The sequence below is a fragment of the Electrophorus electricus genome, chromosome 1 (assembly GCF_013358815.1).
Source record: "Electrophorus electricus isolate fEleEle1 chromosome 1, fEleEle1.pri, whole genome shotgun sequence".
In the NCBI taxonomy this organism is placed as follows: domain Eukaryota; kingdom Metazoa; phylum Chordata; class Actinopteri; order Gymnotiformes; family Gymnotidae; genus Electrophorus; species Electrophorus electricus.
The window spans coordinates 17,989,310-18,006,536 of NC_049535.1; the positions used below are offsets into that span (position 1 = coordinate 17,989,310).

Sequence of the window (17,227 nt, forward strand, 5' to 3'; positions counted from 1 at the left end):
AGTGCTTAAATATAAACTAGTGAAAAGGGGCACAGAAGAGAAAAACACTAGCAAATCAGTTAGACATTGTCTGCATTTAATCTTTCAGAAGACTGGGAGCACAGACCAGGAGAAGGCTGGTGAGTATACAAGAGCCATTAGTTTCCACTTGACAAACACATTAGACCTGCCCTGTTTTAACCAAAAGGTACAAAAGTTGGCAAGAGAAAGTGCATTAAAATAATTTGCTAATCTCCCATCAAACACCAATTTCACTCTGAGTGGGGTAAAGGACTTTGGATTTAAATATGTTGTGTAAACTTCACCACCAACATGCTAACTGTTCCTTAAAAGCTAGTAAATTTATTAGTGGGTGAAGGCTGAAGACTTAGAAACCAGATGGCTTATGCTTAATACTGAGAGGTTCATTGATTTGTAGTCCGCGAGTACCAACACGTTTCACAGGTGATCTAGACTAAGAAAAATGGGCAGAAAGATCCAGGTCAGATGCAACAGTCCAACTGGAGAGCCCACTAGCTGCTGGCAGAAGGTAGACTTAGGGCCTCTCTGGTGTTGGGTCCAAGGTTTCACTCGTCACGTCCGTTTCCTCTTCACTCTCCACACCGCCATGGGCCACAACGCCACGACGTACATTCAGAGAGAAATCCCCACCGCGCCTGCAGAGAGGTCACACCCTTGCTTTAGTCTGTGGGTTACAGGTAGTCAAGTCAATGAGCATGTCTGCTGCTGCAGGATGACAACTGTTCCAGTATCAGACGCTCCAAGGTGGTAGGCTCACATGATCAACGTAACATTTGGTATCGTACAAGTTGCCCAAGGTTGGTCTAATGCATGGGCTGGTGGCCAAGAGTTTTACCTGAGTTTGCTCTTCAGGCTGCTGACCTCACGGTTCATGGCATCAGCTGACTCAGTAGCATCCTCCAGCTCCCTCTGCAGCTTCCTGCGGGAGGCGTTGACACGCGTTGCCTCCTCCTCCGCCTCCTCCAACTGCCTCTTCAGCTGCTTCATACGCACATTAGCCTTCTCCATCTGAAGCACCATAAAATCCATCTGGTTTGAACGAGACCCTTTAAAAGCACTAAACACATGCATTTTAACGGTTGAGTGGTGGTGTTCACTCACCTGGTCTTTGAACTGCTCACCATTGCGTCTTTCATCCTCCACCTGCAGAAGAACCTCCTTCAGTCGCTTCTCGGTGCGCCGCACCAGTTTTGCAGACTGCTGCTTCTCCCTGAGAGACAAGCAAGTCCCATTGAACTGGCAGATATTACTTAGACTGCATACAGACCAAACATGGCTACTCGCACCCACTTGTTCTCATTGTCCAGCTGCTCTTCTAGCTGCAGGATCTTGGCCTCCATGGCAGCGATGGTGGACTTGTACTTGCTCTTCATAGAGCCCTCCATCTCCTGCAGTTTGGCCTTCAGATCCTTGTTCTGGCGGTCGAGTTGTGAGCGCACCCCCTCCAGGCGTTGGCTGTTACTGCGCTCAGCTGCAAGCTCTGTGGTTGCCTGCTCAGCCTATCAGTCACAAGGTTAATGCACCATTATTGCTTAAATACATCAGCATCATACACTAAACCTCAAGTGCTCAACTTGAAATACAGTTGAAATAAATAGAAATATCTTGGATTCCTAATACTCACTACTCCAGACTATAAGCAACACAAGCGATACCAAGGTCTAAAGTAAAGTGCCACAACTGTCAAGACTACATGATCTTCCAATATGCTGGTCCAGGTTTACCAGTTGTGCTCAGATTAAAATGCAAGTTGGAATAGGTTTTAATTTAAAAAATACCAGCTGGTCTAATTTTCCCCCTGCTAAAATCTAAACAGTGCGAGTTTGGACCTGGTGCAGGTGTGCGTGTGCAAGCATGACACCATACCTGCATTGTGGCCTTCTTCACTTTGTCATTGGCCAGTTCTACATTGCTCTGCTCCTCCTCCAGCTCCTCCTCCAGCTGAGCAATACGAGCCTCCAACTTCCTCTTCTCCTCACTCATCAGAGCCCTATCACACAGAACAGCTGCATCACCCTGCATGAGCAGCCTTTAACCTGACCCATTACATACTCACTGTTCATCACCTTCATAACACCAGAGCAGAGTAATTTACTGTTACTCCATGCCAGAGAGCAAGTGCAGACAAGCTTACATCTTAGAGTTGTGGCTGTTCAGCTCATCCTGCAGGTCGTCCCTTTCATGTTGCGCCTGTTTCTTGGCACGTTCGGCAGATGCCACGTCCTGCAGTTGTGCAAAAGACATGCATGACGCCACACAGCTAGAGGCACAGTGACCACACATGACGTGTGTGAGGAGTATGTGATGACCTCATGCAGCTGCATGTTCTCAGCCTCTAGGCTCTTGAGTTTGCGCTCACTCTCCTTGGCCTCATTCACTGCAGAGTCCCTTGCCAAACGGGCATCATCCAGCTCCCTCAGCTGGTCTTTGAGCTGTGCCTAAACACGCACACAAAAAAGGTTGCATGTATATAGAAAGCAGGGGGGGGGGGGGTTGCTAATGAAAAGTTGCATTTTGATTATCTGTAGTCTCCTGCGCATTGGTTTACCTGTAGTTTTTTAAGCTGTCTGAGAGCTTCATCACGGGCCTTGTTAGCCAGGTCAATCTGGGCTTCCATGTCTGATAGGTCCAGCTCAAGCTTCTTCCTCACAGACACAGCCTGGGCCCTCTGCTTCCGCTCGTCCTCCAGCTCCACCTCCATCTCACGCACCTGAAACACGCACACAGTACAGCACGTTCAACTACCTCGGAGCCCTTACTCCTGATCCCTTAGCACCAAATGGCAAGTGAGAATAAAACTGAACTGGTGCAGCTTCCTATAGTGCACCATCATGCAGGTGTTTGTAGGCAGGCTGCAGCTCGGACAAGGCGGCTCACACACCTGCTTGACCAGCTGCTTCCTCTTCTCCTCTCCCTGCTCATCTCGGCCCTGCAGGTCACGTTCGAACTGGGCTTTGAGAGCCTGAAGGTTCACCTCCAGACGCAGCTTTGCATCCTCCGTCAGCTGCAGCTCATCCTCCAGCTCCTCCAGCTGGGTCTTCATCTCTTCGACCTGCTGTTCCAGTGTTCGCTTTGCCCGCTCCAGCTCATGCACCTGCAGTCACATGTGCACAAAATCTCAGCTCGGGAAGTGTATATCCAGAGAGAACGCTTTACTTCAAGCACACTTATCAGGATATGACTGCAGATTGGATTTGCACTGAGCGTTAAATGGGTCTAGAACAAACATCCTGAGTGCAAGAGGTGCTTCATGTGTAAAGCACTTCTGCAGTTATACGTACGCTCTTGCCAACATCGTCCTTGGAGGAGACCAAGTCTTCCATCTCTGCTCTCAGTAGCTTGTTGGCTCGGTCCAGTTCGCTCCGCTGGTCTGCAAGGGCCTCGAGCTCCCGGGCAAGAGTCAGAGCCTTCGTCTCCTTCTCCCGAGCCTCTGCTTCAGCACGGTCCCGCTCCTCAGCGTAACGCGTGGACACAGACTTCTCCTCTGCTAGCATCTGTGAGACAGCAAAAAATAAATAAATAAAGTGAGCATAAAATGCAGAGTTCCAAATGCCAGTGGGGAACACTGGAGACAGAACCAGTGTGGCAGGGCAGAGTTTCCCCTAGTTTTAGTACTGTACTACATTCGCACACCTTGAATTGGGTGTCACTATGACTGAGCTGGAAACTCACGCTTCAAGAATCAGTCAGGCCTGAATCCATTCTGTTACAGACCCATAATAAGATGCTTGTTGAACAATCCTAAACAAGTCAAGTTTTTTTCCATCCAACCTCAGTGTCCATGATTCAAGGTCTTTGTATGCAGACAGAACAAGGAAGAAAAGTCATGCAATGATGCTGTTTAGCTTGGTTCGCAGGGACCACAGTCAGTGGAGGGGAAATGAACTAGTGAATCAGGTGGTGCTTGAGCATGAGATTATGCCTGGAAACCTGTACCCAATCGCCACCCCACATTTTCCAGTACCTGGTCAAACTTCTTCTGTTTCCTCTCCAGCTCCTGGACGACCTGGCGAAGCTGATCCTGGCCCACCAGCACGTCGTCCAGTTCACGCTGCAGACGGCTCTTCGTCTTCTCCAATTTATCGTAGGCAGAATTTCTCTCCTCCAGCTGCTGGGCCATGCTCTCTACCTCCCTCTGCAACTTCCTCTTCCCCTCCTCAGAGCTCTCCAGAGTTGCTGCCTCTTGCTCCGCCTTCTTCCTCATGTCCGTTAACTTGGGAGATAAAAACCACACTTTACAATTTATAAGACATACCATTAAAAAGGGACATTAATTCAGGCAAAAATAGTTTTAGTTTTAAACAAACAGTGATCTTCAAATTGGTTTTACAGTGCAAAAACATCCCATAGACCTCCACAGGGACCTTGAGTGCTTATACATATTTATCCAGGATTATGTTGTTACTGCTCCATGATTAACTGAATACTGTACCATATTTCTGCACCATGTTCATTATTTTTGCTTAGCTTTTTTTTTTTTTTTTTTTAAATGGAGTGCATCATTATGTATTGTTCTAGAGTCATGTTTGGATACATTCAGAAAATTCTTGAATGCTGGAGGGGGGGGTGGTTACCTGAAGGAATATTTCAGTGCTAATCAGATTCTCATTGTGAGGCCCTAAAGGTTTCTGCACTGTATACAAACCTTGTCCCTCAGATTTAAAAGACTCATTGACCATTCATTCTTGGTTTACTTTACAACATGCCCAGAACACTTCTCCATGTACTCTCATCTGTGTCTGGGTGGAGCTGGTCTCATGCTCCAACCGCACCTGTGTCTGAACAGAATGGAGCTGTTTCTCCACACTCTTCTTGCTCTCCTCTTCCTCCTCCAGCAGCTCCTTCAGTCGGTTCTGGTCATCCTCTAGCTGACGGAGGCGGGTGGAGATTGCAAGCTTCTGCCGTGTCTCCTCTTGTAGCAGGCCCTGCGTATACCATTTGGGTTTCATTTGTTTTTCCATGTGCAAATTCAAGAGATCACATTCAAGGATGAGGTGTTGGTCACAAGCATCACTTGTAAGGTACAGCACAGGAGCAGACAGTACTCCAACTGAAGATGAGGAACGTGTGCATGGAGGTTGTGCGCACACATTACCTGTGTATCCTGAAGCTGAGACTCAACGGAGGACCAGTCTTTGGCCACTTTGATGGACTTGCTCTCCACCTCAGCAAGTGTGCTACTCAAACTCTCCAACTCCGACTAAAAACCACAAAAATGGTTAAAATCTTAAAAAAAACCACACACACCCCATCTGCCATTCCCCCAAAAATACCACCATGATTAAGCTCAAATTTGAGTCAGCAATGACAGTCAAATGCAACCTCAACACAAACTTGGTCATTGGGCCAACAGCCGTTGCAATAGAGACCGTCACGGCTGCATTTCACCAAACCCTGGGGATCCTGCCGACCTGCAACTTGGTCACTTTATCGGCGAGCTCCTTCTTCTGCCGCTCGCCCTCGCTGCATTTGAGCTGCACTTCCTGCAGTTGGGCCTCTGCTTTTTTCCGGCGGTGCTCCGAATCATTCTTGCTCTGGGAGACGGACTGCAGCTCGATCTGCAGCTCATTGCGTTCACTCTCCAGAGCTTGCTTGGTCTTCTCCACAGACGCCTTGTTCTGCAGGAGACACGGCACGACGGAGACTCATGTAGTGATTACTATAGATGTGGGCGGGGCTTGTTAAACAGCACCAGGCAGGTGGGCTGGGCAGTGTGTGTGTAAACATTTTTACCCTCTTGGCCTGCTCAAGTTGTTCATTTAGCTCCTCAAAGGCCTGCGTGTGTTTCTGCCGCATTTCAGTGAGAAGCTGTTCGTGCGCTTGAGCTTCATCCTCCAGAGTCTTCTTCAGCTGTGCCACCTCTGATTCCCTCTTTGCTCTGTCTCGGACACACAAACACACTTTAGCAGGCAATACCACTCTCTCCAAGTGAGCAAGTGTAGGTCAACGCAAGTGTTATAAACTTAAAATATGCTGAAGTGGTTACTCTCGGGGCTTATGCCTATTGAAGCTGATCTGAAATTAATTCTTCAGCTGTAATGGTGTTAGCATCCTCAATGGTGTACCTGAGCTCCTGCTGGGCAGCGGTAGAGTCTAGTGTATCCTCCAATTCTGTCTTCAGGGCCTCCAGCTCCTCGCTCAGGTCGCGTCGCTGTTTCTCTGCTTTGCTCCGAGCTGCTTTTTCCAGCTCCAGATCCTCCTGCAGCTCCGTCAACTGCGCCTCAAGCTCCCGCACCCTCTTCTGCGCAGCGTTCTTCAGTGAAACCTCCTGCTCCAGTCTGCAGGGGGCAGCAGAGAGTAGGGAGAGGTGTAAAGCTGGTGAGCTGTTCTAAAGCAGCTGCTACTCTAGAAGACATGTTAAAAGAGAAGAGTCTTGACAGCAGTCAACCATTACAAAAAGGGTGACTGTCCCCAAAATATTGTTTTGGACCTGCTTCAAGACTGAGCTAAAGCAGCCATGAAGGATGGTTCACGCCACCTAGTCAGTGCAGCCTGTAGCTCCTCCTCCTTCTTGGCAAGCTGAGCACGGAGTTCTGCGATCTGAGCCTGCAGGTCAGCGATCTGGTCATGGAGCTCTGTGGAGTCACTCTCCAGCTTCCGTCGGTTCTTCTCCAGCTCTTGCCGAGTCTTTTCCTCACGACGCAGACGCTCTGCCAGAGAGGTACACATGGTATAACACACTGAACATGCCACAAAACGTACCCCCTACATGCTTCCACTCGCCCCACCATCATTACCAAGCCAGCCTGCCCTCTCCCCTCACCCTCAAGGTCTGTGATCATGGCCTCATGTTTGTTTTTCAGTTTCTGCAGACTCTTGGATTTCTCCTCCTCCTCGGTTAGGTTTGAGCTGAACTCAGAAATCCTCTCCTCAAGCTGTTTCTTCTCCTGAATTTACAAAAAATTCAATAAATATATTGGTTGCAACAAGCTAAACCAGACATGCCTCAAGTCAGCCATCACAGTACATTACCCATTTACAGTCCCAATTGCTGTAGGCCAGCCATGTTCTAGGTAGTTTTTAAAAAAAAATCAGTTTGATTGACTTGGAGCCACAGCCAAACTTCAGTTTGTTAGGTCCTTTGAACGATTGTTGGTGCTGCTCGTTACAGACAAGCTTAGGGACCAACCTTGCCGAGTTTGGCATTCTGGTCTTCCAGCACCATGAGGTCCTCATCCAGCTTCTTCAGCTTGGCATCCATCGTGACCTTTTCCAGCTGCAGCTTCTGCCGGGCACCTTCCTCCTCATCTAGCTGCTGCTCCAGATCCTGAGTGTGAGCAAGCCATGTACAAGTATGTGGCAAATGCTTTAACGTGCCACAAACTTCTACAGGAGGATCAGTTAACTTCTTTACCAGCTCTGTCTGCCTGTGAGCTTCAGCAACTCTGTCCATGTGCAGATATCCCTTAACCAATAATTTCCCAACAGGGTCTGCAGAGCCCTTCAGACACCCCCAAATTTTTGCTCCATCCCAACTACGACCCCACCTGAGTCAAGTCATTATGAACACGAAATATCTGGTACATCTGTGGAATTGGATTAGAGGAAAAGCATGGACTCTGGTTGACCTTGAACACTGCCTAAACCAACTGGCAAGTCTGGTCTCCAAAGCTCCATCACACTCCTTCCCTCTACCCATACTTACTGTGATGTTCTGCTGCATCTTTTTCTTCTCAGCCTGTAGGTGGGTTACACGCTCCTCCTCCTCCTCCACACGGGACTCAAGGTCGTGCAGGATGTCCTCCAGCTCCTGCTGCCGGGCAGCCAGACGAGCCCTCATCTCCTCTGCCTCTGCACACAGCTCTGTCTCTGCCTGCAGCTGCTCCTGCAGGGCCACCTTCTCTGCATTCAGCTGGGAGAGTGCAATGGAGCACATGAGCTTCAGGTGCATACAATGGCAGGAGCAGGTGAAGCTGCATGTGCAAAGTGTACCTGTTGGTGCTTGGTCTCATACTCCTGTAGCTGCTGCTCCACCTGCTGCTGTTTCTCCTTCACCTTCTCCAGCTCCTCATCTTTAGCCTGCATCTCCTCCTCCTGTCTGGTCACCTGCAGTAGAGGCTTCACCTGAGGACAAAAACAAAAAGGTGTATAAATGCATATGTACACACATCAGACTATAGCTACTCACTGTTTGAATCAGAGGAGACGCACCTTGGTGAAGAGCCTCCACCACTGCCAGTTCCTGAGCTTGAGGTAGGCAGCACAGTTCCTCTGGATGACCTTCATAGCAGTCAACTGCTGCTGGCGCTTGGCAAATGCCCTGCAGAGGACAACCAAGCCACTCCATGTCAATCAACATTCCTTCAGCTATATTTAGAGACCCATAGTCATTAAACAGCCAATATACACAAAGTTTATAGAGCATCATTAAAATGGTGCCTTACCTCCTAGCAACATAGCCACGACACCAGGCCTGGAATTTGAGGATTACATCTGTGATCTTAATGTCACGCTCCTCCTCAAGATGAGCCAGGACTCCAGCCCGGAAGAATACTTTGCTTTGGCCAATCCGGTACAGGTTAGAGTCCAGTTCCAGAGCTTTGATCTGACAATAGAACAAGGTAATAAGATGCCAAGTGCAATGAAAAAAAGGTTTTTATTCTTCATCACAAAGAAAGAATTTTACCATTAGAACACAAGCCTGCTTGCCATCCATGAAGCCCTTGGGAATTGCATTGGGGGTGAGCAGTTCATACCTGAGAAGAAAAGTCAGGAGTTAACATATTGTTGCAACTATTATTGCATGCACCAATAGAGTCTAGATGGTACTAGAGGGCTAAAGGCAGTTTAAAGCCAACACATTGTACCTCTGTCTGAACTCCTGGAAGACAATGCGGTTGGGGAAACCCTGTCTGCAGATTCTGATTCCTTCTAGAACTCCGTTACACCTCAGCTGGTCCAGAACTAGATGGGGTTCAAGTTTCCCAGCCTCAAGTTGGAAGGAAGGGATACAAAATTAGTGAGAAAACATGCAGGGAGTGAACAGGGCAAAGTGAGGAGAGACCAGGTTGAGGCATCAGGCTGAGGCAGGGATTTCTGATCCTTGTTGTCTCTACTAAATAAGTGCAAACCTTCATATTGCCTCTTAATTTAAATCAAAGTCATATGCAATTAGTTTGTAGCTGGGAGTTTATCCAAACACAGAACCCCTCCACCCCCTGCCCCAAATGCACTCTAGTTCCAACCCCAATCAACTGGCGGGACTTCCTACTGGGGTGATTAGGAGGTCTGTTAGTGTGATTGAGGGTTCCAGTCATACCTTCTTCTCATGGTTGGGAATAATGCAGCGGACGAAGTTGGGGTTGGTGTTTCGGAGCGTTGTCATTAGGTTGCTCAGCTGCTCTTTATAGAGCTGCCCTACAGTCCGGAACATTCCCTTACGGGTTTTAAATGCTCCATGGGCAGTGTCTGCCATTCCTGCCACTTTATCCAATCCCACAATTCTGTCAACTGAAGCATGGACAAAGGGGGAGATTATATTTAAATCTAAAACGTCACAAATGCCTTAGGTGAGTTTTTAGGCTTATTGTGAAAAAATATCCAAGCAAAGTTACTGAATGAATGACAAATGAGCCAACTTCTTTCAACAGGGGGGGGGGGGGGGGGGGGGGGGGGGGGGTAGTAATCTTACCATCTTTCCAGAGCTCAGATACAAATTTGTCAGATGACTGGTTGAGCAAATTTGTCACATTGTCGTTCAGAGGGTCCATGTTCTTCATCAGCCACTCATCTGCTTTGTAGTCAACCTGATGAAGAGGTGGAAACCAGTGAGCAACTACAGCAAATCTCTTTAGTGGCCCTGCAAAAAGAAAACCCCCACCCTCAAAAGGTTGTGTTTCTAAATTAAGTGACCCCTGTTGCTTTCTGAGGGCAGTACACCTACCTTGCCAGCATAGTGAATAATGCTGAAGTCTGAATCATCTTTGAGTTTCTTGGCTTTCTGGAATTTGGGGTGGTTGCCCTGTTCTTGAACAACTTTCTCCACAAAGCTTTTATCTGTGGCTTTGGGGAACCAGCACTCTTCATCCAGCAGGGCCAGGATACCTGGAGGCGCTGCCTACAGAAAAGGAGGCCTACACATGAGACTTATGACGAGCAAAAGGTTGACACTGTAAATGGACAAATTCAGTCAAGACCAATCCTGGTCTGATTTCCAGTGCCAACATTCAAGGGTTATTCAAAACCCTTCTTAAAATCACTGGCAACTTAATGTAAAACCTTAAGCTGTGGAAACAGAAACCTCTTATGGAAAGGTTGATCATGATTCAACTTTTAGTTCCTGTGAGTAGCTTTTTCCACTGTGCTCCTGGTGCTGAAGGTGTCAGAATAAGTATAAAATTGTACCGGTTTCTCAATGAGGTCGATACAGGGCTGCAGGTCGAGGCCAAAGTCAATGAAGCTCCACTCGATGCCCTCGCGCTGGTACTCCTCCTGCTCTAAAATGAACATGGTGTGGTTGAAGAGCTGCTGGAGCTTCTCGTTGGTGTAGTTGATGCACAGCTGCTCAAAGGAGTTCAACTGGAGAGAGAGAAAGTGAAAGAACAAGGAGTTGCATTATTTAGATAACCATAGAGTTTAGTTGATTCACATTTCATTCTCTCAAACATCACCAGCCTCCACCCGCACCTCGAAGATCTCAAAGCCAGCGATGTCCAGGATGCCGATGAAGGAGGCCCCCTGCCGTTTGGTCCGGTCCAGAGCTTTGTTGATGCGCGTGACCAGCCAGCGGAAGAGGCGTTCGTAGGTGGCTTTGGCCAGTGCCTCCACCGCAAACTCTGCCTGCTCTTGTGTCTGAGCCTTCTGCACACAGTCCCGCCCCACTTTGATCCGTGGCGACAAGATGGCCCGCGTGAAGTCAGTCACATTCATGCCCAGAAGGTGGGACACTTTTTGTGCCGCTGGGAATCAAGTCAGGTCAGTATTTGTTACAAGTTTCGCACAGTAGAGTAATGGAGCAGGATTTAAATGCAGTTGAATTCAGTTAAGTTCATTACCTGTGTCATCAGGCATAGATGCCTGGTCAGAGTTGCGCTCCTTCTTAAAGCTCATGTTTCCCAGCTGCAGAACTGCAGAGACTACCTTCAGCATCCCTGAGAGCATAATAGAGGACGGTTTGCAGCAAATATTCAAACCAATTATGCACCTCAGTGTGGAGTGCAAAAAACTCCATCTGTGGCCTTAATTTTTCTGTTGATACTGCGAGTTGAGACCTGTCTGCTCATCATCAGGAATGCTCATTATCCTGAAGGCATCCATGGTTTCACCATAAATGTCCCGGTCCTGCTGCCCTGGGATGGTCACCTTACCATTGGACAGGAAACGATATTTGCTAAAGTCCTCCAGACACAGCTCAGCTGGGGGAGACATGGCACACATTCAAATTCCTTCACAGACATGAACGTTTTATTGGCTCTGGTACAACAAAGCATGAAAAGACTTTTGAAAGTGCACCCAAGCCATTATCATTTTGCATCTAGAGATGGTACATTAGTGTACCACCAACAATACACAAGTGACCTTAAAAGGGTCAGATTCAGCAAACCCTTTAGACAAAGTTAAAAGGAACAATGAAGTTTTCAAAATCCAGTCACTTTAGTGCCAATTTTTTTAATGATGAACTTGTTCAGCTTGTTGAAACGCAATGTTCAAATGCAAGAGATGTTTGGTCCTTGTTCTCTTACAGCGCAGTGTGTCGCCAGCCCCCGAAAGCAGGTAGTAGAAGACGTGGAAGGCCCTCTCCTCTTTAGCCTGTCGGATAGCACGGGATTTTTCCAGCAGGTCTGTACGAAAACTTGTAAAGGGAAAGCCAGCAAGGAGAGTGCAGCATTTCAGAGACAAGTATAGTTTGAATCCCAGTGCCCACCTTGGTCATAAAAGTGAGGCTGCATGGCAAGGCAACATGTAGTCTGCTTTCTTCCAATATTATCAAAAAGGATACAAGTTTCAATGTTTGCTCCAACAATGTAGCCACTGACATCAAAGTTGATCCTGATGAACTTTCCCTGAAAAAGGAAATGGAAAGTTGAGGCATAGCTCTCTGGAGTTTTACCAACAGTGCCATCCTGGTTCCCAATCACTGACATTTCCCCTACTCTTCCCCTTGATGGCAGCATGTAGAAATTGGACAAATCATGTTACAAATGTGCTTAGATGTCAACCAAATCTTCATTTCAGAACTGCTGATTTCATAAGGCTAAAGTGCCTGTTCAGAACAGTCCTTACAAAACGTGAGGAGTTGTCATTCTTCACCGTCTTGGCATTGCCAAAGGCCTCTAGAATGGGGTTGGCCTGCAACAGTTGTCTCTCTAGCTCCCCCTAGTGGATATATAGTAAGATACATTGAAGAACGCAATCGTTAATTTCCATATGAAGTAAGACCACAAGAACTTGAAAAAAACAAACAGTCAACATCCTCCCATCCACTGAACTGTGTCAGTGAAGATACTGTAGCAGTTAGACATTATCCATATTTAACACCTTTTAAACCCTACAGAAACATGCCAAGCTAGATAATAGACCTCATCTTGGGTCCAGTTTAAGCACCCTGTATCTTAACAGGTGCTTAGCCTACCGACAAGCTAGGACAAAGAATGACCTGTATATGGAGAGCTGGAAGGAGCAGGATCATCAATAGCACCTCTCAAACTCAACACTTTACAGATAGATAACAGCTTTTACAAAAATGACTCAATGAATAGAAGTGGAATAGAAAATGAATATGAATAGAAGTGATGGAAAAGAGAGAACTCACATGGGTCAGGCTACTGCTGCTCTGGAAGACAAAAATAAAAACCTAAGTCAAAGAGCAGGAGACCCTGAAGTAGAAGTGAGCTCTGCCCCTTTTACAACTACATTGGAGACATGAACTCCACCCTCTCCCCATCCATAGTGGAGCAGTCAGCTCCACCCCCATTTTAACTGCAGAATCATGTGCTGGTGGGGGCCTGCCTGTGCTACAGTCATGCCCAGTATTACAAACTTACCTACAGGTTCAGACACGAGCATGGAATGTGAATTATAGATCACAGCACCATAACCCAGGGCTACGCATCAACACAGCAAGACTTTAAATACTTCCCAGAATTTCCAAAATGGCTTAAAAACAGTCCAAGTTCTGACCACACTCCAAGAGGCAGATACAAAAATACAAGATATGAAGGCATGCAGATAAGTGGGACTTACTGGGTCTCTCTTAGTCTTTGAGGAGGACGCAACATGTGCCAGGTACTGGATAACTTTCTTTGTGTTCTCAGTTTTACCTGCTCCAGACTCCCCACTGGGGAGTAAATAAGAACAATACTTAAGTCACACCTGCACCCCCACACCCCAAAGCATTATTCAGCAAGACATTATAGAAATGCGTTTAAACTCAAGCTCACGTGCACAGGATGGATTGATCCTCACGATCTGACGAACACAGAAGTAAACAAAAAGCCAATCAGTATCCAGAAGAAACACCCCACACCATTAACAGTGTACATGGTTTGATTCCTGTATTTACCTACCAAGTGAATTTGTATGTGTGTGCGTGCACGCGTACCCTGCATCATGCTCCTGTAGGCAGTGTCTGTGATGGCATAGATGTGTGGGGGCATCTCATGTCTCTTCTTGCCCTTGTACATCTCTACGATCTCCTCTGAGTAAATGGGTAGGTGCTTATAGGGGTTGATGACCACACAGAAGAGCCCTGAATATGTCTGAGCAGGAGAGAGAGAGAACCAATTTGCCATCATCAAGTCTTGATCAGAGTTGGTTTAGGTCCCCTCCTGAGCCCTCAAGATCACTCTCACTCACACACACACACACACACACACACCCAACTATGCAGACAAGCCAACAAAGCAAAGCAGTATTTGTAGAACAACTTTATATTCAACAACTAAACATTCTGGTTATTCGTTTCTACTTTTACTCAGCTGTGAACATGCTGCTTCCAGACAGTCCACTGCTCTACTCGGGCTGAGCATCTGCCTTGAATAATGCTACATTAAAAAGTACATTCAACTATAGCTTCACATTCTTGGTTAAACAAAGTGAAAGGTTTGTTGCTACTTTGTGAAAAGCAATCATTTTTACTGCGTGATGTCAATTTGTGTGGCCAGTATCTAGAGTCTCATTCACATTTACTGCACCATATACTGAAATTCTGTCTCACAGACACGCAGAGAGATGCAGTCAGCATCAAACCCAGCATCAGCAGTCTATAATACCTACTTTCAGCTTTCTGCAACCTGAGAGAATACATAATGCCCTCCTCGGAGCATCAAATGAAAGCCAATATTGATCAAGAACTTCATTTAAATATTGACTTGAAATAATAATTAACCCAAGAAAATGTAAATGTAAGAAAGCAAAGACATTAACAGCAGTCATCATGCAACAGGTATCCCAGTGTGGTAGGTGACTCACATAGATTAGGCCAGAGTAGTATCTGTCCTTCAGGTTGTGCAGTACCGAGGCTTCATTTAAACAGGTGAGTTCAGCCATGTCCTCGACCTTGCTGAACTTGGGAGGGTTCATCTTCTGGATGTCATCCTTGTTTACCTTGATCTTTTTGCCAGAGTCAGAAAGCTCCACGAGGCACTCGTCCCCTTTCTCCTCTTTAACAGAGCCTGCCTCGAAGCCGTGCTTCTCTGACGGCACCCACACCAACTTCTTGGAGGCCCAGTCAGCCTGCACCAGGGGGTCGCTGACCGCACTGCGGTCGCCATAAAGGAACTTCTCCGCATCAGACATGGCCGCTTTCTGGGAAACTGGGTAAGAATGATACTTATGAATCTCTGACAAGTGCCTGTGGATTGAGGAAGGTAGACAGCACAAAAATGTATCCAAAAAAAACCACTCTCCATGTAAAGCATTCAAAGGAACATTACACCATTAACAAAAAAAAACACTACATGTTCTAGGTTCATAATTTCCACCTTAAAACAATTCCATAGGTGAGGGCACCATTATTCCTGAATTCCACACATTCCTGTTCTCATTCCAGACCCCATCACATCCCCCACCAACAATTGCAAGACTATCAGTCTTTTTGTGCTGTTAGGGTGGACATGGTAAGAAGAGAGCTCACAAATGCTTAAAGAGGCATTTCAACTCCAGTTCATCACAGCCCTGCTGGCAGTGTGGGGCAGACAGATGTACAGAGTCTCAGTGCAGGACAAAGCATCACTGGGGTAAAATTCCTAGGCAAGTTTGAACAGAAGCAAACGCACCACACCCTGAACGCAGGTACACTGCTCGGCTTCTAAATAAACTACAACCACTTTTGTCTGATGGATAAAATGAGACGAGCTTAAAATAAACCATGACGCCCTCGTGTTGAGTGCGATGTGGACGCAGTTTGCAAAGTGCTTCTGTTTTCTAGGCACACGAAGCACAGGCAGAACTGTGCAGAAAAGACAGCCATGGCACCGAAGATATCCGGTGTGCTCACACTTCTGCGGGTCCAGACCTCACTCACTCCTGACCACACAGCCTGAGGATGACCATGGCAAAAAAGGTGATAAGGAGACAGATGGGCATAGGGCATGTGCTTAAAGGGCAGATGAAAGGTTAAAAAGGTCCAAAAAAAAAAAAAAAAAAAAAAAGTCAGGAAGCATGGGTAGCTTGGACTGCTCAAACTCTACCAGTTATGGAGAAGGATGCAATGGGTACATCCCTACCTTTCATGTTGGACAGTTCCACTTCAGTACAACCCCCCAGACAAACAAGAAAACAATACAACCAAAACATGAACCTAAGAGAAACATGGCAAACCAACACCACCAAGGGGGAACAGGAAGTTACTTTGCAATATTAAATACACTTCCTCTAATCTGAGGCAACTGGTCAAGGTGAGAATGGATGACTTAAAAGTACACACTTCCACAAAGCAACACATCAGTACTGCTGTGCACACAAGACAACGGCACTGAATTTACTTCTGACCAAATTCCCCTCCAATGAACTCGAGTTCATAGTTTTATTCTCATCAAGAACAACTGTTGGGCAAGTACACACACACACCCATTGGACTGAAAGGACAGGAGCTTTGTTTAATGAATGCACATTGCATGCATACCATGATCCGCACAGTATTGCAAGTTTAAAAAAAAAAAAAAAAAAAAAAAAATCCGAATTTGCGCAAATCTGCCTTACACAAACACACACTCGAGATATTAAGGCAACAGGAACGCAGGCCAACCTGCTTGAGGGAAAAGGTCCGAGTTCCCCTTTGGCCTTCGCGTCTGGTTGCTTAACCAAGTAATTAAGGCAGCAACTTCGATGCTGGACTAAAATAAATTACTCCGCAGTTACTGAACGTTCAATGAAACGGGAAAGCATGACTAGAGGGTCAGACATGTTCAAGTATGTCTGAATGTCTATCCCGAGGGCTCATAAAGCCAGGGTGTGTCCGCGCTGAGTGCGTTACAAAGTATCTAATTATCATTGCAAGAAATAAAAGCGAGGTGTCGAAGCTTCGAGTGCATAAAACGAATTAAAACGTGTAGTTTAAGGTTTCCGTAAGTCAACTCCGGTTCTCTTGTGAACCAACAATTCAGATTCAAATAAAAAAGAAAGTTAAACTAAAGGAGACAGCCAACCTCTCATGGGACGCCGAGGCGCGTTAATTAAGGGAACCGTGATTCAGATGCGCGCACAAGTGTAAAAACAATTTCGCTACGTTTTAATAGGCCACATTCCTCCCCAACTCAGGTCATAACGTATGCAGACAACACAACATGGCTAAAAACGAGGACGCTAGCGAAAGAAAATATGTTCCACGCAGTATACCTTTGGGACTATCTCAGGTGCAGTGGTGTGCTCGCATAGCTCACCTGATGCTTCCTCGCAAAGGCTGTTTGTTGGGAAGGCTTGCTCTGCCTCAACTTTCCGCCTTGCAGGAAGAGCAAGTCAAGTGCTGCAGCCGAATCAGGAAAGTCACTGTTTGGTCTGCTCTCTTTACCGCAAACTCCCTCGTTCCTGTTTCTTTACAGTTCCCCTAGCTCTATCCCTTCAGTCAGCTGTCTGGGCGGGGCCACAGACCATTCGACCCGCCCACTTTTAAAAATCGACACAGGTGCCCAAACAATCAAGAAAGCTCAATACTGTAATTGGCCTTTGTATTAGCTCGTCCTTGACCGCTACATAACAGTTTTGTATTAGGTTTAATGCCATATACTGCTATGTCACCCTTCTTATAGTGGTAGCTCAGTGGTTAAGG

The 17,227-nt window shown here is 46.7% G+C and overlaps 1 protein-coding gene across 1 annotated transcript; it reads right to left on the reverse strand.

Annotated features, from left to right (window-relative positions):
* Nucleotides 1-55: 55 nt before the first annotated feature.
* myh9a (myosin, heavy chain 9a, non-muscle) lies at nucleotides 56-16,963 on the reverse strand. Its single transcript, XM_027021930.2, has 41 exons — nucleotides 16,842-16,963; nucleotides 14,431-14,774; nucleotides 13,562-13,718; nucleotides 13,401-13,428; nucleotides 13,204-13,297; nucleotides 12,773-12,793; nucleotides 12,244-12,336; nucleotides 11,960-12,023; nucleotides 11,703-11,801; nucleotides 11,232-11,375; nucleotides 11,016-11,111; nucleotides 10,648-10,919; nucleotides 10,366-10,539; nucleotides 9,905-10,078; nucleotides 9,653-9,767; nucleotides 9,281-9,471; nucleotides 8,829-8,950; nucleotides 8,648-8,717; nucleotides 8,406-8,566; nucleotides 8,173-8,281; nucleotides 7,954-8,085; nucleotides 7,667-7,873; nucleotides 7,151-7,288; nucleotides 6,785-6,908; nucleotides 6,500-6,671; nucleotides 6,087-6,299; nucleotides 5,755-5,899; nucleotides 5,433-5,639; nucleotides 5,117-5,221; nucleotides 4,794-4,946; nucleotides 3,986-4,234; nucleotides 3,303-3,515; nucleotides 2,903-3,115; nucleotides 2,570-2,731; nucleotides 2,331-2,459; nucleotides 2,156-2,244; nucleotides 1,888-2,011; nucleotides 1,312-1,520; nucleotides 1,123-1,231; nucleotides 857-1,029; nucleotides 56-656 (listed from the first exon to the last, which is right to left on the reverse strand). Exons 2-41 carry the CDS (start codon nucleotides 14,755-14,757, stop codon nucleotides 536-538), a joined length of 5,898 nt encoding a protein of 1,965 aa, XP_026877731.2. The 5' UTR covers nucleotides 14,758-14,774; nucleotides 16,842-16,963; the 3' UTR covers nucleotides 56-535.
* Between the last annotated feature and the right edge of the window lie 264 nt (nucleotides 16,964-17,227).